At 40.7% G+C, this 21631-nt stretch overlaps 1 protein-coding gene across 5 annotated transcripts in view; it reads right to left on the minus strand.

Moving 5' to 3' along the window:
• Positions 1 to 15611, minus strand: part of IPO8 (importin 8) — a 47094-nt gene extending 31483 nt beyond the window's left edge. For all 5 annotated transcript variants that reach the window (XR_005627349.1, XR_005627350.1, XM_039707998.1 and 2 more), the window contains exons 1-7: positions 15479 to 15611; positions 7327 to 7408; positions 5093 to 5249; positions 3472 to 3630; positions 2360 to 2516; positions 970 to 1059; positions 478 to 572 (exon numbers count right to left, since the gene is read on the minus strand). Coding sequence is in view for 3 of the 5 variants with exons in the window: in XM_039707998.1 (XP_039563932.1) it covers positions 478 to 572; positions 970 to 1059; positions 2360 to 2516; positions 3472 to 3630; positions 5093 to 5249; positions 7327 to 7408; positions 15479 to 15562 (824 nt within the window). In the remaining 2 variants the exon portion in view is untranslated. The remainder of the gene's footprint in view (positions 1 to 477; positions 573 to 969; positions 1060 to 2359; positions 2517 to 3471; positions 3631 to 5092; positions 5250 to 7326; positions 7409 to 15478) is intronic.
• Positions 15612 to 21631: the final 6020 nt, after the last annotated feature.

The raw sequence follows: 21631 nt of genomic DNA on the forward strand, positions 1-21631 counted from the left end.
TAAACCATACAGGACCCTGAGTGGTCTTGCATAGCAAAGGAAAAATTTACCACAGGTTCCTTCTAAGCCATCCTTTCCCACTTCCCTTTTCTAAAATTATCCCAGGGTAGTTATTACACTCAAGTAAACATGGCTTTTTGTCACAAGCTCTGTAACTTCCATGTTTATGGACTTCTTTTCAAATCTTCCCCTGCCTTATGTTTGAGAATGTAAACATTTGTAGCTGAGTGTATTAAAATAAATATGTAGTTAGATAGATTTACTTTTCCTGTGGGGCAAGTTTCTTGCCATTTTAAGGGAATCAAATAATTTCACTAAGAGCTGAGACCAGCAGTTGTGCCAGGGCAAGGCAGAGGACAGCAGCAGGAAAACCTCTTCAGTGACCAGGAGCTGTTAAATTGATCAAACGGTCATCTCTGCTTGCATGCCAAGTAATGGCACAGACTTGTAACCCAAATTCAGTTTTTAATCAGTTACCGTTCAAAGAGACGAGCTACAATATGCAATGCCCACTTCTTGCATTTCCACCACACCAGCTCTGGTCTGTCATCTTCATCAATTTGCAAAGTCTCCTACAAATAAATACATTTATTTTTAATTAGTTACGTCATTTGTTGAGAAGCAATTATGTTTTAAATATTCCTTGCTAAGTAAACTAATATAAACACACGGCATGGACTAAAGCTTTGATTCTGTTAACAGTTATATGATAGTCAGGAATTTTCAGTTATCTTAATTAGGCAGTATAATGTGTATGTGCAATACCTGCACAATGCCTGTACTTTAATTTCAAAATTATGCATATTTAAGAAATGCAAATTCTCAGATATACTTGAATACTACATCACTCTGGCGCAAAAATCCAAGGATAAGAATCTTAAAAAAAGGACACTTAGAAAATGTTTACACTGACAGTTCCTCAAATGCCAACACACAAGTTTCAGAGGTCTTTACAAAGCTAGAACTCACCAGTGGTACATTTCTATCGATGATGGTCCGGAAGATCTCCATCCACTGAGTCATGGTCTGGTTATTCACCAACTGGAGGGGCAATGCATACTGCAATAAGGGAAAAAACACAGGCATGAAATACTGTATTTCTCTGTAAAAGGCAGATCTTTCTGCAGCAGTTACATTCTAAGGAAGATGAGGTTTTAATAAAATTAAAACCAATTAGGTTACATATCAACACTACTCTAATTGCATCTCTCTTGGTACAACTTGAAAAGGAATTTCTGAGCAGACATAATTTGAGGAAAGTTCCTCAGTCTAAGAACTTGCCAACTCTCTTTGTTTTTCTTCTTTGCAACAGCCCAGGTACTTTTTAGGATTACAGCAGTATCAGTATTACAGGGCTTTGGCAAACTAATAGAATTTTAGCAAGCAAAATGTACTCACCACTGACAGAACCAGAGGACACAAGCTGCACCAAGGGGAATATATTGGATTGGATATTGGGAAGAAGTTTTTTATGGCAAAAGTAATAAAGTTCTGGAATGGCCTGCCCAGGGAGATGGTGGAGTCATCACCCCTGGATGTGTTGAAAAAAAGGATTGGATGTGGCACTCAGTGCCATGGTTTAGTTGAGGTGTCAGGGCATGGGCTGGACTCAATGATCTTGGAAGTCTCTTCCAACCTGGCCATTCTGTGATTCACTACTACTACCTAGCTACTATCCCATACACCTCACTTCTCTACAAAATCCAAAGAAAAGTAACAATATTCAGCCAAGTTATTGAAAAGAAAAATAGGATCCTGGTATTTTTAAATTCCCCATCCATTTAGTAACAAACTATTGTAGTTTTTCAACACACACTAAGAATTTTCAGGCTGTTCCTTATGAAGGACTTGGTTTGGTTTCTGATTGTAAGTACTCCTTCACAAAACTCATCTCAGTAAAAGCCAAACTCATCTCTCTGAAGTGCATGTGCCTTAATACATTGTATCTGCCAGATTTTCAACAGGTAATGAGAAATGCCTCCTCGTGAAGTGCAACATTTGACAATTACACTACAATATTCATTACTGACATGTTCAGAGGCCAACCACACAGTCTAGATACCTAGTTTGTATCAGTCTATGTGCAACTTTATAGAAATAGGAACACTTCTCTAGTGAGATTACAGTACAATGTGCAGAAGCACCCTACATTCATTAAAAATTTAATCTGGGCAATGATGTGACCAGTTTCAAAGCAGAAAAATATATAAATATCCTATTTCTATAACAGCTGTTTATTGTACATTACTTTTTCCATCCAAAAGGGTATTCTTATTCAATCACATCTCTGAATGTTCTGAAAAGAGGTCATTGTGCCCAGCAAAGTAAAAGTTTGGTTTTCCTCTACACAGATGCCAACCTGAACAAGAGCATAGAAGATTTTTAATATTTGTTTCTGAAGCAGTACAGAGTAATGGGAGTTATCAGGCAGAAGCTGGATCATCTGCTGCTGAATCCGAGGCAAAAATATTTGCATGGCTGCTATGAGGGGATCTCGTTCCTCTGCTTTTTTGTACCTGCAATGGAAACAAAAATGTTGGTCCAGGGTCTACACACTGGTGATTCTAATGCCTATTCCCCACCAACAATTTAATTTTGGTGCCCTAAGAAAACCAAAAGAAGAATACCCAGCACTCACTCAATCACTCTCCCCTCCTCTAACTCCCATCTGAACCCTTTGTGCAAATTCACTAAAAATACCTATAAATAAAAAAATGGAAAACAATAAACATTGCCTTACACAAAGACAGTTACTGAGGGAAGAACTACTATTCTTTACTACTGAATTGTCACCTCACAGGAGCATGGATTTGAATTTCTCTGCTGTTCATACCAATGCTAAACCCAAGTTGGGTGCTGAACAAATGGGAGTGAACAGCCATTGAAAGGGAAAGACAATTCCTTGCTTTGGAAAATATTCTCTTTCTCCATTTACATTCCCTTTGTGTGGTTTATACATATGTTTCTAATAATAGGCAATTAAAGGTATGAGTGATAAGCCCCACTACACTGCTCCTAATTTATGCTTTGTGGATTTCGACTACCAGGAAGATGCTACAGGTAACAATATGCAACAGCAGTATGTGACAATGACAGCACTGTATTCATGACATAAAAGCAGAAAATAATTTGCATTCATACATCTAGAATTTGGGGTATCTTCAAACAAAGAAAGTTACAATCCTAAGGATTCTTTTTACACCCAGATCAAAAGTATAAAGTCTCAAGAAAAAAGCCGCAGTAAATTCACACAGATTATAGCTGGCAGCTCTGCTTTCAATTCACTAATGATACAAAGATGATGAATATTTTTCATTTATTTGCAAGAAAGGAAGCATATGATAATTATTAATTCCCATTTTCTATCCGAATTCCCTTGTAGAACTGCCAGTACTCTTAAGAATGTCATTTTCAGTAATCAACCTGGACTGAAAGTACCAATTCCTCATCTACTGATGGACATCGACTTACTCATAAGTCTTCACCAGCTGATAGAGGCACAGGAGGCTCCCAAGCCAGCTCCCACTGTTTGGAGACTGCAGGTAGTATCCTATCTTGTCTACCACAGCTGTCCAATGGCCAGGGAAGTCATGCTTAATGATAGCACGGAGGCACATTGTCAGCTGAGCTCTAGTGCAGGGAGAGGAAAAAAATGCAAGTGAATGGTCATGGCATAGTGTTTAAATTAAAGGATAAATCCCAAATCTTGGTTTATTTGCTACAATTCCTATATTATGTCATAAGCATCAAATGTATTTTGACAGCACTGAAAGAGTTCTGGGAAGTAGCAGAGGAGAAGCAATAAAAAAACCCGACTGGATTTAACTTAAAAGAATAAACTAATTTCAGAACATTTTAGCTACTTTTCTCCCCCCGTCTTCACATGTATCAAGCAGTATTTTAAAATAATTACTTGATCATGGAACCAGCTAGCTTTGTGCTTTGACAATGAATGTTTATACTTGCTTATCAAGCTGAAAGCAACCACAAAAACACAAATTTGTATGTTTTCATTAAAGAATAATGGCCTGTGTTATGATCTAAGCCACAGGTTCCTCAAGAAATTACAATTTTCCTGGGACCTTTTAGAACAGCACTTTCTCAACCTCCAAAGCATATGGCAGAGCCCATTAAACATCGTACTGTTTCTCTCCTGCCACACACTTTTAGATGCCACTCACAATGGGGGGGCAAGGCAGAACTGTTGACTGACAAAACTGAGGTGTGACTAAAAAAGCTGAGCAGCACTGAGCTAAAACCTGTGGAGAAATACTTTTAGCTCTGCTAAGCAATGAAAAAAAAACCCACCTGCAGAAATATCAGTTCCCAGCCTATCAGCCTCACCTTGACTGACTAAACTGAGGTGTGATTAAAAAAGCTGAGCAGCACTGAACTAAAACCTGTGGAGGAATACTTTTAGTTCTGCTAAGCAATGAAAAAAGAAAAAAAAATCTGCAGAAATATCAGTTCCCAGCCTATCAGCCTCACTTTAATTAAAGGGGTGAAAAATCCTAACTATAGTATATCTGTAATTCTTAACTATTTTTCCAGCAAAAGCAGAACTGCAATTCTTCATTCTCTTAATACCTTAAAACCAAGAACCCTAAATACATAGTTAAATACTGGGGTTACATATAAAAATTGATAAAATAATTAAGAAAAGGGCTACTAGAAAAAAGGAATCTTGGACAGTATTTCCCTGAATGATTAATTCCACATTGCAGACAGCCCTGTATATACTATCTGCCTTGAAACAGCCCAACAGACAGGCTGTTACTGCAGCAAGTGTAACAAGACACTTTGAACAACAGCCTTAGAGGATAAACTGCATCACAGGGCTCGCTGCCAGGTTAGTACTTTTCTGAAAAACACACATGAATAAGTGTAAACAGATTAGTATTACTCTGGCAAAAAAGTACTTGTCTCATCTTCCAAAACATCGAGATTCTCATGTTTACGTCAGACTGGCAGGTCTGAAAACCTGAGCAACACATCTCTGTGCAGTGTAGAAACATCGAGATTCTCATGTTTACAACGTCAGACTGGCAGGTCTGAAAACCTGAGCAACCCATCTCTGTGCAGTGTAAGGTACCTCACTAAGTCAGGAGAACGAATTATTCCTTCTACAATGTTATCCCGAATCTGCTGCCGATCGTTTTCATGGATGTTAAATGGGAAAACTGCTTCTCCAGGAGGTGGCTCACGGTCCGGCCAGTACTGGGTCACCATGTTCTTCAGGTAAATGGCAGCTAAGGACAGACAGCAGGGAAAGAATAGGTTAATTCTACACACTGCCCAGTGCTTAACGTGTACAATGGCTAAAAGTAGAACAAAGAGTTGAAAAGGCAACTGAAAACCACCACACGAATTCTTAACAATTATGGACACTGAGCACAACTGAATCGGAGAAACATTTTTCTTATGATTTCACACAAGATCAGGCTCAAGCACCTGATCAGAACAGACCAGGATAATACTTCCATCAGCATCTATCAAGGTCCATTTTTACTACAGCAGTCTTCCTTATGAAAATAATATCCCATCATTCTAAACAAGCCAACAAAAATCTACTTATGTGTGTTTTCACTCATTCCTAAAACAACAACTCAAGCTCAGTAAGTGAAATTTTGGAATGCTCATGTAAACAAATCACTGCACACACAGATGGGACACTCTGCTTGGGGAAATGCCCAGTATGAAACTGGCACATGGCCTACCTTCTATTCAGACAGAAATGTTTGTTGTGAATTCCCTAAGCTTTATTTCACTATTAGGATTTCCCATAATACCTTCGAATTGTTCCCTTCTGTCTCACATGAAAAAAACAAGAAAAATAAAGCAGCATTTATGCATCAGTACCAAAATGCCTGAAGGCATTCTTCAAGAAACATAAGAAATATGGTATGAGGCATTAAAGGAATGTTCTTAATAAACTCTTATGCCTGGACACTGTTTTGGTTGATTACTAGCTAGGGTTTTAAAGTAGAAATAAGATATCCTTTGGTACAATCATTTCTTTTGGTGATAAGAAACTGCAAAGCATGAAAACATGTAGTCTGTAAAATATTTTATAGCAGCAAGAGATAAAAAAGCTCTTTGTCTATGACATGCCAGACTAGTCAGACAAGAAGCAGGTCCTGAAAGACCAGCCCAAGACTAATTTATTTTGTCCATAGATCTTGTTGTTATACAAATTTTTGGCTTTTAAAAAATTCCCAGGGAAATCTGTTGGCTTGCAAATATGACTTAAATGGGCTTTTCCATTTTATACCCCTATTTTGTAAAAAAAAAAAATAAATAAAAAAATTTGCATTCTATATAGTTGGAGATTATCCCTGAATGGTACTGAAATGAGAGATTAATTTATAAAAATTACCTTATGGAGTTTAGATTAAGCCTCAAACTTTACTACAAAATGGACTAACAACACCATTCAAAGTTGGATTATCTTTGAAAAAATAAAGGCCAGCATGACAAACAGAATATGTCAGCATGCTCCAAAGCACTCAGGGGATTAATGGGATCTGTGAAAAAAAAACAAAACCAACAGTGCTTCTATGGGAAATGCTGTTCCACAGGATAAAAACAAAGCTGTGAATGAAACAGTATTAATTAATTTACTGAAAGACCTGAACAGTCTCTGTATCTGACAAACATATAACACAGGAGTAGTTAAAATGGATTATGAGAATTTAGAATCTGATCTTCCACAAATGCATACACTGAAGTTAACTACACCACTATACCTGAACTCACACACACAGCTGAGCAATCCTTCCAGACACGCTCAGACTGTAACTGTTCAACCTATCAGTGATGTGACCCTCCTTCATATCTACTTATTTAAGTCACCAAGATCCTGACTAAATGTTTGTGGCTACCCTTGATCTGTGAATTAAGGAGTGATTTCCCTTTTTCAGAAATTTTCACTTTTCCTGAGAAAAGAGATTCAAATAGAGAAACAAGCACTCATATGTGATACCCTTTTCTATTTTTAAATTCACACTTGTCTTGGCATCATTACTTCTGCACCACCAGGAGAATAATACCTAAGGGTTCCCAGTTTTGAGTAGAAATCATGCTTTTTTCCTATCAGTATTACAGCAATCCAGTAGGGATCACTATACACACAGGGAAAGCTGAAGTAGGACTCCATCCTATACCCACAGTTTCATCTGACCATCACAAGGGAAAGAAAGATCAAAGATAGATCCCTTTCATTTCCTCCCCAGAACAAACCTGAACTGACTTAAACTGCAACAGTTCAAGAGTCTGTGCAAGGAACAGACTTACTGAAAGAAAATAGAACAAGGGATTTCATCTCACCTGCTTGGCGCACTGGAAATTCAACTTGATCGGACACTATGATTTGCAGCAGACTGGGAGCAAAGTTGATGATCTTATAGGACTGAAATACACAGACAACACAGTTAGTTAAGTCACTAAGTAGACTTATTAGCAAATGCTGAATGAGGAATACAAACTAAGAATTTTGCACTGCTTTTGCAACCTCCTCATGATGTATGAAAGGTTTCAGGACTTGAATTTACCCAGACCTGCAGAAATCCAAATAATTACTTGTAAAAGCAAAGCATTGCATGTGGGTGGAATAAGTAATGTGAAAAGGTTCTCAATTACAGATTTAAATAAATATTTAAATAAGTCTAAGAATACATAGTGAAAAGCACTAGATATCTGTCGTTGAATTATTCAACTTAGACCCATAAGTCAAATGGACATTGACAAGCTTCACCAATACATGCCACTTATTACCAAAATAGTCTGTGGTAGAACACCAATAGCGAAGAGATTTAAGAAAATAATTTAGAATTGTTTTCAAGTGTAAACAGCATCTGCATTCACCATATACAATTATCTTTTAGCAAACTAGATGCATAGCGCATCTCAATAAAAACTAGAGAAACAGTGGGACAAACATTTTCAATTAAAATCAAGTGTAGGCAGATAACGCTTCAAAACCCACAGCCTTCATGGGAACTTTTCAAATGCCACATCAGCCATGCAGCTGAAGAATTTCAAAGAGAAAACAATGCTCAGTGAACTTCTAAGCAAAGCACACCAGATTTAAAAGATGTGACAATCTGATAGCATTATCCTGCTGCCATCCACCAGGGCTCCTCCAGTGAGGAATCGCTGACCCAGCGTGGTGCAGTTACTACTAAGCCTTGGCAGATGACTACTGGTAGGTCAGATCTTTCATCCCTTGGATCCATGTGTTTTATGTTCAAAGAGAGGTTTCTTGGGGCTAGATGGCAGCAGCTGTCTCTATTTCAGCTTTTATAGTATTTCTTCCCACTAGATTATGCCTGGCAGTTCTGTGGTTGCTCCCAGAGTTGTGCTTAAAGCCCAAGTATTGAACATCCTGCTATAGAACTCTGCCTCATTCAAAAGCTGGGAAATAAAAGATACTTTCTGCTCTTCATGTCCCCAGTTCTTTGATCTACCATATCCATAACAAGGTGAAATTACACTGCTTTCATGATGTCTAAGTGTCCCAGCTGCATCACGACACTATCATTCAATAATTTCACCAAATCACTTAACTTTCTGGCCCTCATTTTATTCACTATAATGATAGTGTAATTCTAACTCAGAGACTCATTTGATGTTTATAGAGTAATCTGAGATCTGAGATAAAAGCAGTAGTGGCAAATCAAAAGCATACTCTCCTGCAATTTCCTTCTCTATAAACTTTAATTATCCCTAAGAAATGTTCCCAATAAAGTAACAGCTCTAACATCCAGCACAGGAACTCCATTTATCTACAGACATGCTGAACTTGTTGAAGCATACTGGATTCCAAAGATCACCTTTTAATCCAGTAGCCTGGAGTACAAATCTTGCCCTTCAGTCACTACTGCACAACATTGGTGTGCTCTGACAGGGCCACAGTTGAGCGCAGCACTCAACACCCAAGCTGCATGGAGATAAAGAAAATCGGAGAAATCGGAGCAGCACAGAAACCCAAACCCATGCCTGAACTGTAACCATCCTTTTTGTTCTCAACAGTGCCCGTACACTGCTCTCAGACCCAATCTACAAAGCTTTTACTACTATAAACACACCAATTAAAAATGCAGCTTTTGCACTGTGTTGTTTTGTTGGTGATGGCTTCCTGCTGCAATCCTACCAGTACCACATCTAGGCTGGACACAGTGCTAACAATATTATTTCCCTTTCCCTGTCCCAACAGTTAATCTACATTAAAATCACTGCTAGTTCAGGAAGCTTTATGAGTACTACTTGTGCTGGTGTACAACTGCTCTCCCTGAAGTTCTGCCAGGATCTACACAAATATGGTTATTTGCTTCCATGCCAGACGCACTCAGCAAGCACCCGGAGTGACAAAGGAAGGCACAGTGTCCCCGAGGGGGTCTCATCCCCACCAGCACAGCACTATGTGCGTGTCTTTACATTTCACACACCACCACCCCTACAGAGATCACCAGCCCCATTAAATCCTTCTGTTCCCTCCTATTGTCGTGGCCGTAATTTACATTTTTACATAGCTCTGTTTACTACTCATTATCAGAAACAAGAAGACTGTGCGGATCAACAGAGACTGTGAGCCCACGTTAGAAACAAGACACACGATTCTGTTGTATTTGTGAAGCTTAAATTACATCCTGCTCATTTGTGCAGCAACAAACCTAGGTCAGGAAAACAACATGCTGTTTGCAGTTTTTAGAACAGAGGACTTTTTAAAAAGCTGCATGCAGCAACATTTTTCCTATACCAGCACATTCTCGTCTGTTTAGTTGTCATGCTAATTGTGATCTTGGGACGTGTCCCTTCCCTGCGCCGCTCCGGACATCAGCAAACAAAGCTGGACCCATCACAGGAGCAGGTGCACAGCAATTGTCAGGTGTATATGTCACATGGAAATAGACATAGAAGAGAGTTTGGAGCTGGATGAGTTCAAAAAGACATCTCTTTATATCACTGCAGCTGCACCTTAACAAAAGGAGAGCAGAAATGGTGTCAGTGCCACAGAAGGAACACAAAACTATCTGCTGATTTTGAAGAGCCGTGCCCAGCAGCCGCAGGGAGGCACCAGATGGCTGAAATAGACCTTCAGCACAACTCCCACAACACAGCACGTTGCTTTGTGCACTTGGTGAATGATTACATTGCCTTGAACCCACATTGCTGGGATCTGGTAAAACTTCTTGTGAAAGTGCTGATCCACTGGGGCACACGTTTATTTACAAAGAGAAAGTGAAAGTTTTTGAAAAGCAAACTTTCACTGAGTACTTACAAACAGTAATTATTTTAAAGCTGTGTAAAACACATACAGACTGTTCTTGCATGAATCCCAGATCAGAGCATTTATCCTAAAAGAGAATAGCCCTTTATTTCCACTGGGATTGGGAGGATGGGATACAGCAGTGTGCAAGGCTAGCAGCTATACTGGGAGAGGCACAATTGGGTAAATTTAAAGCACTGGGGAAGAGATGCATATGACCCATACAAGTTGTTCCATCTGTGTCTACTGTCTCAGGATCTGTGCACTGCAGCTGCACAGCTTTTTGCACTCTGTTCCTTCACCTCTGGCCTGATGTATCCTTCTCTGCATCACTATCACAGCTCCAGGCTTCAAAAGATCAGAGAACATATCTTTTTCTGCCTCTCCCCTCTTCCATTTGATTAGGTACAGAACATATGACAGACAAACAAGCCTCAGATGGGCCACTGAAATATATCAAGATGAAGACCATCACTTGTAAAGGGCCAGAATATAAGGAGAGCAAAAAATACATTAAAATCTCCCCAAATGGATCCTACTGAAGCAAATACTTCTCATATCTAATGCTCATATTTGGCTCCCAGGTTCTCACACATCATACACTGCTAAACTCATTTCATGAAGATTATTCTTGTGTCTTGCTTGCTGTCACATTCAAAGACCATAACTGCTCCAGAACCAGAAGAGACAGTAACCTTCCCACTGTACTGATGGCAACCACAGTGCCTGAGTGCAGAACAGCACTGAAAGTGCTTCTTCCCCTGCAAAACATCAGGACACACTAGGACAATGGATATGGGAAATCCAGAAGCCTTCCATCACATTCTGCAAGCCCAGATCATCCTTCTCCACCAGTAGTAAACATAATTTTTGTACCTCTGAATACAAGTATGGCACATAAACACTGAAAAAACAAGGCACTGCATCTTTGCAAAAACAAACACACAAAAGAAATTTGTACCTTGAATTAATGAAAAATGAACTTTATACAAAGATAATTTCAAGGCTTAAATACGTCTGATCCAAATGCTCAGCCACCTGGTTTACCAAGTCTTATTTTCTGTATCTGTGTACTAAAAATGTATACTTAGAAATTCCACTGGTAAACTTAGGAGTATTTCTGCAGTTGTTAATAGCATTTTCACTCTTGTTTCTTTACACTCAGTCAGAGACAGTTGTTAAAACACCCCAGAACTTCAAAAGATACTTGTTTTTATTTCCCTGCCTATATGCAAAGATACTATGTAGGGAGGGGAAAACACACTGTTTTCACACAGAGTGAACCCACATGAATTTCTTTCCTGTATGGGTTCTGCTGCCAAATTCATTCAGTATCAAAGAAACTTCATTCTCCACATAACTTTTAATTATCCAAATCAACTTCCTCATCAAATTGGTTTCAGATTTCTCCCTCTAGGTACCATGAAGTGCTCACTGGCACTTACAGAGTGGCCTTAAGATCCCTGCCTACTACAGCAGCCAGCTCAACAAAGACGTGCAAAGATATGGAAGGAAGCCAAACTTTATTCTGGATTCTTCTGCTTTTGGGTAATCTTTTCACACTTCTTCCAGCACTGCTACTCAGTTGCTGTCAAAGCCAAATTATGTAACTCCTACTCAGTATTTTAAAAGCCCAACTGTATTTCTGCAATTGAGTTCTTGTTTTCTCCTTTGCTACAGGCCAAATGAATGTGTTACAGCATGTTGGGCCACTGAAGATTAATGTATAAAAACTGTATGGGAATCCTATCTGAACTGGAATTACAATAACTCTGTATGTTCAGTAAAGTGTATTTCACAGCATTCTAAGAACTGGCACAAGAAAGCAGTATATAATCATAACATAAATAAATAAATTAACCCAGCAAAAGTCCTTGAAGTCCACAAGACAGATGTAACAGGAGTAATAGCCTGGAACAGATACTGACAAATGATGCACAAAGCTGAGTCTCTTCCTTGGTATGATAACTAAGCTTTCTACTAAGTACAGTGTGTGATAAGTATCATCATCAAGTGCACTCTAATTACATTAGAGAGCTGAACTAAAAAAAGGCAGGGCAGGGGAGCAAAAGAAAAAGAAGGGAAAGGAAAGGCATGTACACTTAGAAACCCAAGAAGCTAAAAGGGAAATGGCAGCAATTATGAGACATTGCTCTGAGATAGAGCAATAGATGAGATAGACTCTGACTTGGCAGGAAACTGCTCTAGTTTAGCAAGAATCAGATTTCAAATAAACCCCACACTTATAGCTGTGTTCAGATCACAGACAGAAGTGAAGCTTGTTAATGATTTCAAAGTAACATCAACCAAGGAGAAAGATCAGAAAAATCCTGCTAAGAACTGAATGATCTATAGAACTGCACCAACAAAAATCAAGTTGGGTAGGAGGCCAAAGTACATGGTCAGGTACTCAATGATGACAGAACTTCTCCTAAAAACTGCAGGTTTGTCAGTGAAGAACAAGACAATAACATGATCAAGGGACTTTGGTATACTGAGCGATAAGAAATATGTAGATGTTGGACACAAAGAAGATAATTGTAGATTTAGTATTTAATGAGGTATTAGCAGCTTTGAGCACAAGACTTTCTGGAACACTGCAAACACAAATGACCAGACTCCACAAGAAGGATTACTTCAAAGGGAAACTGGTGCAGAGAAGAGCTGTGCTCCTATTACTAGATTTCATTAATTCAGTTTTATGATATGGCAAAGGAAACATAGCCTGCTGAGGCTAGAAAAACAGGCTTCTAGGGGATCAGCCTTCGACAAATCTGTCAGAGAGGGTACCAAGAAACCTGAAGTAAGACTGGCACAAACGGATATAAATTGACCATAAACCAATTTTGGCTGAAAACCAACACTTGTTTCTAGCTGCAAGACGAAGAATATTCACAAGCAGCCTTCTAATAGATATAAAAAGGACAAGGGAAAAAAAAAAGAATCCCAATTCCATTTCTGAATGCAGTTAGGTGATAATCCACAAGGCAGACAGCAAATTCATTGACTTGGGTGTATCTTTACACAGGTGCAGGAACATAGAGAGGAGAAAGAAGCATTTTCAAACATGTTGGGACTACTTACACATAGAAAAGCTTTCATTCATGTAAACTCTATTCCCCGTGCTCTACACTGTAAGCAAACTGGAGTCAGGACTATTAGGATATTGTTCTAAAGGACTCTGTTCTGGTTCAGCATCAGGAGGCAGTGTCTTGGTGCAGTAGAAAAGCTTTCATTCATGTAAACTCTACACTGTAAGCAAACTGGAGTCAGGACTATTAGGATATTGTTCTAAAGGACTCTGTTCTGGTTCAGCATCAGGAGGCAGTGTCTTGGTGCACTAGTAGGATTTGCAGAGTCTGGGAAGCCCATGGCACTACCTGGACTCAAAGCTGAATGCCAGTGTTCACTGCAGATGAGCTAACACAGGCAAGTCCTACCTCAACACCCCCGAGCCTGTCTCCAGAGCAGCATCCCTGTACCTGTGGCACAGAACAAAGGTGACTCCCATGCTGTTTGGCCACGGGCTCCATCACCACCTCGGGTACTCAGTGACAGAGAATTTTCTGTTTGGTTGGTGGATTGGTCCCTCTGCTAGAACAAGATAAATGCTAAAACAGCACCTGGGTTCCAGCACTTGCAGGAACACAGGGACATGTCAACACCACCATCAGATACACGGGAGGCAAGTCTGACACGTCGCTTTGAAGCCTTGCTTCAAAAGCAATAAAAAGCTTCAAGATGTCAAAGTCCCACGTTGAGCAACATTGCTGAGGAGCACTTTTATTTCTCTCATCCAGTCATGTCAAACCCAGCACTGCATCATCAGCACATTATGTCAGATACATCATGCTTCACCTAGTAACAGTAGGTATGCCTCCATTCCAGGATTCGTTCTTCATAAGAGTCAGAAAAAAGAAAATGCATCAAGTATTTTAAAAGAAAATTCTGTATCTCAACCTGTTCTCACTAAGTCTGCTTGCACTCTTGCATCTAAAACCTGTGTCTTTCATGAGAATTGCACTATCCATCACTTAAACTTGGAACATTTTACAGCTCTCAGTCCTAAAATGCTTTCAAGACTGTTTTTGAGCTGCCCAGTGCTACTGGTGATGACAGCACTAGGAGCAGGACCCAGGAGCTGCCTCTTTGTTCTGAACAGAACCCTGTAGCAGCAGTAGTTTGTGCTGTTGTTTAGACTGCTGTGCAACAGGCTGCTGACAAATATTTGCCATTTCCCTCTCAGCCCTTAACAGTAGGGATAAAAACAGATACTGATGCATTTTTAAAGTAACTATGCCAAAAAGAGGGAAAAAGCCTCGCATCCTTATCTAAATATTCACAAGAGTATTTTCAATGTCCAGCACTTAATCCACTGATTTACTAAAGGAATTTACCAACTGCTAAAGCAAGGATTAGCTATATCTAATTCAGAAGGAGTTTTAAGTTGCCTAAATATAAAACTAAGCTGGAGGAGCAATCCTGAACAGCATAATTCCTGACAACCAATTCTCATTGACAATTTTGTTAACACACCAACACAACCAAAAAAATCCCAAGTCCTCAAAGAGAACTGATCAAATATTCCATCAAAGCATAGAGATTAAAGCGCTATTAATGCCGTGCAAAGGAACTTTATTTTCTCAAACGTTCAAAGGCTGGGGTCACAGTTCCATTCAGCGCACACTGCCGCTGCTCTAGGAAAAGGTTTTTCCCCCAGAGGGTGGTTGGGCACTGGAAAAGGCTCCTCGAGGAAGTGGTCACAGCACCAAGCTCAAGTGTTTGGACAACACTCTCAGGCACACGGTGGGATTCCTGGGGATGGGCAGCAGGGCCAGGAGTTGGGACTCGATGATCCCGACGGGTCCCTTCCAACTCCGCATACTCTGCAGTTCTGTGATTAGCTGCAGGATGCCACGACACATACTGCCCGTGAAACCTAAGGCGCCGCTCCGAGCGGGACCGAACGCGCCCCCGAGCGTCACTGCCGCCCGTCCCGTGCGCGCCAGGGCCACACCAATGTCATCCCTGCCAGCGCCGGGCTGCCGCGCTCGGGAGCGCCTGCCCGGGAGTCCCAGCTCCGCGGTCACGGCCGAGCGAGGGCAGCGACCCGCCCGGCCCGGCTCGGCTCGGCCCGGCCCAGCCCGGCCCTCGGGAAGCACGGCGGGGCCGGACGCCCCCGTGCCGCGCGCGGGGCGGGCCCCCCCTCACCTGGTTGAGCTCGTTCTCGGCGGCGACGCGCAGCTTGGGGTCTATGGTGCCCTTCAGCGCCTGGATGATCCTGTTGGGATCCATCTTGGCCTTCGCCCGCCGGCAGGCAGCGCTTTCCCGGGGCAGCAGGAGGCGGAGGAGCCGCCGCTAGCGCCGCCGCCCCCCCGTGCCACCAGCGCGGGCCCGCGTCCCCCACCCCCCCCGGCCCCTCTCCACAGCCATTCACCGGTTTGCGACAGCTGGATATCGGGAAACGGGCGCTGCTTTACGGCCGCGGCGCCGCCTTCTGGCTTCGGGAAGGGGTCGGCGAGAGGTGGCCGCCATCTTGCTGTACGGACAGGAGTCAGGCGGGCGGGGGCTCGCGGGCCCGCGCCGTGGGGGCGGCCATGTCGCTGTACGGAACGGCGCCCTGCACGGATTGTTTCTAAATTAGGATTTAAAAATCCCTTTTTTCTTTCTTAATAGCTCACTCCGTTTTTTCTAGGTGGCTCTTCAGCTTTCCTGGCAGGCTTGGGCGCTCTGTGTTTGTTACCCCGCGGGTCGTTCGGACAGGAATTGAGGGTGAGAGCACGGGGACTGAAGGAGGTGAGGAGTTCAGGTCCATGGAGCAGAACTGGCGCTGGTCACGCTTATCCAGGGGCCTCAGGGATGTGCCTTGCAGGAGAACGACTGACAACATACAGGAAGACAGAAATTTGCTGCAAGGAGTTTACTAAAACGCACAGTTGGGTCTGATTCCTGCTCTGCTTCTGAGCAGGTTTCTGGGGGATACTTGTCCTCATCAGTATGGAGATCAGTAGAACCTGAGAAGGGTTTGCTTGTCTTAATGCTGTTCGTGTGTGAGAGGGGGTGGGAGATGCTTACACCTCAGATTGTCAGGAATAAAGGAACACAGCTGTGACCACTTCAAACACCTGCCCCACCCTGATTCTCCACCTCTTGCCTATTATTTCCCCCCTTGAATCCTAAACATGCTAGTGAATCAAAGGAAGATTTAAGCATCTCTGCAGGTGTAAGAAAGATGTCTGTCAAAGGTGTAACTCTCAGGTAAATAGACCAGAAAATCCTCTGACTAATGTGGTTTTGGTGAGACAAATCCTTTGGCTACTTCTGCAGGTGATGTTTCACATAATGTATACAAACCAGAGACATGTGATTAACTGGTTGAAAGACCAGAAAGACTATTTGCTGTGTTCAGGAAGAGTGAAACACAACAGCAATTACAAGATCATCCCATTATATAGGTGTCTTAATAATACAGTTGGACAATATGTCATTTGTTCATGGTAATTGCAGTATAAACCAAAGCGTTAAAGCAGCTGGCACTATAGTGATTTACTAATAATTTTTTTAATGTCCCTTAGTAACTTTGCCTTTAATTAAAAAGGAATCCAGCTGTCACAATAAATGGCACCTAGCTGGCACGGGGAGATGGTGCACTCTCTTGTGGTTTTCATCACCTTGTGAAGTGTTGCAGAACACCTGATCGTTATCTTTCCTTTCTCCTGTGATGCAGCTCTACAGCATCTAGCAAGAAATCGTAGGCACTTCCATTGACCTTTCCCTTTCTTCTTAAAAGCAGATGAGAGTAGCTCAGTAACCATAAAATTCAAACAAAGACAATCCTTGTGTAAAAAGTTAGTGTATATATTATTAACTATGGTAATTCTTTGTTGCTTTCCTTTTTTTATTAAGGTAATAAATTGTCCAGGGAAAATTGCCCACTTAAAAAATCTTGGATTCCATATCATAGCAAATCCTTGCTTTAAAGGAGTTGTAGTGGTGTATCTCTATTCCCTTTTCCCAAATTACCATGTTATGGGCTGTTTAAGTGCAGTTTTGTTTAATTCCATGTCTGTGTATTCATCCCTGGTAGGTGAGCTTAAAAGTTATTAAATTTATTTCTTGAAAGACTTCTGTAGAGCTAGTGATGTAAAACATATCAATAAAGAACAGAATGTCCTTAAAGGGTATTATAACATCTTCCTAAAATGAATTTTATTGCACTTACCACTTGCATTTAAAATGGTACTTTCTGTGTTGCAAGCATTGTAGTCTACCTGCTTCCTGGGTTTTCTGGATGTACTTCTTTCTGTACAACATGAACCTCCATAGATACCAGTGACTATGTTAGTCCAAAAATCAGTTTAGTCATTAATTGAAATATTTTTTATGTGACTTTTTACACTTCAGGATGAAAGTAACTGCTTGTAAGCAAGAGCTCATATGTCTTTTTCTTAGAGCAAAGATTCTATTAATATTTGGGGTTTCATCTACCTACAATGAATGATTGAGTTTTGTTTTTTAAATCTGTTCTGCTACTCTGCAGATAAAAAACCTGAGGTAAAATTCAGAGATTTTTTTCCTGTCAGCTCTGTAACTGCTGGTGACAGAAAATCCAATGTGAAGGGACAAATGAGATATTAAAAAACTAAAACAAATCAAAGTTGCACCAGTATGCAAGTAAGGAAAAAAAAAGAATTATAGTACTGGGATAGGGAGATAATGCAAAGCAAAGATGTGGGTTCTTTAAAGCTCCAGATCTTTCCAGGTGTGTTATAACAACAGTTTTGTAAAGTCTTTAGAACAAACAATCTTATTTTAAAACTCAGTTGTGAAACCAAAGATTTTCAAAGTAACCAGTCTGACCTGAACAAAAATTAGACCTGATTCTTGACAGAGCTGCCATCAAGATAACTGTATTGAATTCAAGAACTTTGGAGGAAACTTGAAAAGCATCTTGCAGGTTACTTGCAATTAGTCCTTTGGCTTTTGGTGGCTTTGAAATGCAGTCAGGTGAGGTCTGAGCTGCACATAACACACTCTGTAGCATGGAACAACCCCTCTCTTTTCATGCCAACCAAGTGCCTTTAGGACAGCACCTGGTTGCAAGCTGTAGTTATTGACAGACACTCCTGAAAAAGCACGAGAAAGAAACCACCATTCCTCTGTGTGATGTGCTGCAGGCTAAAAGCAAACCCCTGGTCAATGCAGGCTTTATTTCACTGTAGTGAACTAATGACTAAATGATAACACAGGCTAAAAGCAAACCCCTGCTCTCAATGCAGGCTTTATTTCACTGTAGTGAACTAATGACTAAATGATAACTAATGATCACTAAAGTGATTGGATGTGTACTTTGCACAAACCCTTCGTTCCATACCAACCACATCTCAAACCTTACTCCAGGGCCCAAAACCTGTAGAAAGTGCCATCTGTGGAAAGCTGTGACCTGATAGTTTCCAGCCAGATTAGTACTTCACAATATTATGTTTTCAAGTACAACACTGCCAGGAAACATTCAATCCACAAACACAAATGCCTAAGGTTTCTTGCATTCTTAATAAAGTTATTTATAGTTGGGCAAAAATTAAGTTGATCAGAGACTTGTAAACAAGTGTGTAACTAAGGTTAATTCATTTTTACCTGCTCATGGTACTGCATCTTTCTAATAATACACAACAGAGTTTTCATATCTTTCACTAAACATTTATAGGTTTAATAAAGAGCAAGCAGATAAATGTGTTCCAATCCTCCTGACACAAGCCCTTAATCAGAGTTAAAATTCCAAAGCATCTCCCTCACTGACTGGTTTGTTGGAGTAGCTGTAGATAGCAAAGCAGTCAGGGAGGAAGAGGTACCTAAACTTAACCAGCAGGACAGGGCAGTGAAGTTCTCTGCACCACCACTGCAGCCTGCAGGATGGAGGTTTCCTTAGCTGCAGGAAGTCAGCCATGGCAGTGGAGGGAGATTATTCATTATCTACTCTCACTTCCATGACCTGGGAAAAGCCCCACAAAACTCACAAGTCCATTAGGATTTTGAAAACTTTAAGAAAGCCTTTGTTACAGTTGAATCCCTCTGAGCTGGCAGCTCAGCCCTACACAGCCACTTCCCTCCACTGGGACAGGGAAAAGAGCTGGAAAGGCAAAAGTGAGAAAGCCTGTGGGTTCAGATGAAGACAGTTTAACAGGTAAAGCAGAAACTCAAGCAGGGAAGACAGGAATTCAGTCACCACTTCCTATGGGCAGGCAGGCGTTCAGCCATTTCCAGGAAAGCGGGGCTCCATCACGTGTAAGGGTGACTTTGGATGTCAGACATCATAACTCAAACGTCCCACTCTCCTCCTTCTTCCCCCAGCTTGTATTGCTAAGTACATCATCATCATGTGGGCTGGCATATCCCTTGGGTCAGTTGGGATCAGCTCTCCTGGCTTTAACCCCTCCCCAATCCTTGTGCTCCCCAGCCCGCTCACTGGCGGGGCAGTGTGAGAGGCAGGAAAGGCCTTGACTCTGTGCAAGGCCCACTGGGCAGTAAACAAAACATCCCTGAGTTATCAACACTGCTTTGGTCACAAACCCAAATATAGCCCCATACCAGTTACTTTGACTTTAATTAACTCTCTCCCAGCCAAACCATTACACCCTCCCATTTCAGGGTAGTTCCAATATTTCACTGATGTCAAGAGGAGGAAACAGAAATTTACTCCCTATGAAAACAGAGTTTCTTACCTTTAAAGTTTATCTTCAGCAGGCTGCACAAGAGAAGTAAATCAAAGAGAATTCAGGTGGTGTCCTATTTGCACAGCAGACAGCAATAGGAAATTCAGCAGAATGATGATGCCCTTTTGTATGTTTTAATTAGATCCAATTATAATCCTTACATAGTGAAGGCATTTTTCCTAATAAAATGATTAAATCAACTTCATTTAACAATTACTAAGGAAAAAGAAGTGTAAATACAACTTACACTGTCAGACAGTATTTACATGAAAGCTACACAGTAAAGTATTTCCAGGTGGTGAAACTCACCTGTTAAATGCTTTGCCCAGACAAAGAAATAGGTCATTGGTCTGGACATACTGACTAGACTAAAACTGTGTCAGTAGAAAATGCAGTGAAATAGTCTGAAGTCCTTTGAGAAGCTTTCAAAAACAATTAGTCTAGAAGCATAATGAGATATCCCTACCCTAGTATTCATCATCATGGAAAAATTATATGACATAACATTTTTAGGTATTTTGGAGATCAGAAAAGCAATTTTCTACCAGTGGATTTTGGCCAGCTATGGATATGGAAAAAAGGTGCTTGGCTTGGTCTTCTGTAGTGTTTTTTAAGACAGTCTTAGCATTTAAGGTTCAGTTACAGCCTTTTTTGTTGCTTCTAGTCTGAAACCTTCTTTAGGACGGTACCTGTTCAGTTGTACTTACCCTCTTTTTGGTAACAGGTTAGTAAAACCTGGGTTTCACAGCTGGCTAAAAACACTGTGAAAATCAACAGTTCTAGCTAAAAAAAGTTGTATGTGTGAAACCTACAAGACAATAATATTTTTAAGTTATTCCAAGGGATGAGACTTTTCAAGTTGCGTATTCTTTTCAAATAAAAAGAGCAGGACAAAGCCAGATGTTTTATTTTAAAGTAGTGAGTACTGTAGTGATTATTGTGATTCAGGCTAAAGCCTAAAAATGTTCACTTAAAAAAAATCCATTACATAACCTATGGTCAAGGAATTGTATAATTAAATTTTCTCTTTCATCTTACCTGCACAATTCTGGTTGTAACTGTGTACTCTTTTTAGCTAGAAATGTAAAAATGCATCTTAAACAAGATCAACTCTGAAACTGGAACATTTACCTCTTATCTAGTTAAACTGACACTTATTCTGGTATTGGCTGTTCTAGAAATAAGCCTCTTTGTTGGCTACAGGAAAAACTAGCATGTTTAAAAATACAATATACAGGCTTAATGTACAATAGTTAAGGCTTGACATTTTTGTAGTGGTAAAAACTACATTTCACAAAGCTTGTCCTACCTCAACTTTCCTCAAAATTTGCTAAACCCATACTTGAAATATGAGCACCCTCAAAATCTGTACGAAAAAGAAAGCTGAGCTTGGAACAAGATCAGTAACTTTATAAAGCCATGCCAGACTTGTTTTGGCATCTGCATGACAGCAAGGGCAAACTGAAGTTGGAAGCTGTGAAACCACTTAGCAAGAAACAGCAGCTTTCTACCAGGTCTGAAGTTTGTTCAGTTTAGGATCTTACTTTTATTTAAATAAGCAGATAGCTCAACTTCTTTCACTCTGCATAGTTCTGCTTCAGCCTTAGATACACCAGTCAGGCTTGTGCACTGGCTAATTCAGTACACTCAG

This window comes from Passer montanus, unplaced genomic scaffold, assembly GCF_014805655.1.
Source record: "Passer montanus isolate IOZ18808 unplaced genomic scaffold, ASM1480565v1 scaffold20, whole genome shotgun sequence".
NCBI classification, from domain to species: domain Eukaryota; kingdom Metazoa; phylum Chordata; class Aves; order Passeriformes; family Passeridae; genus Passer; species Passer montanus.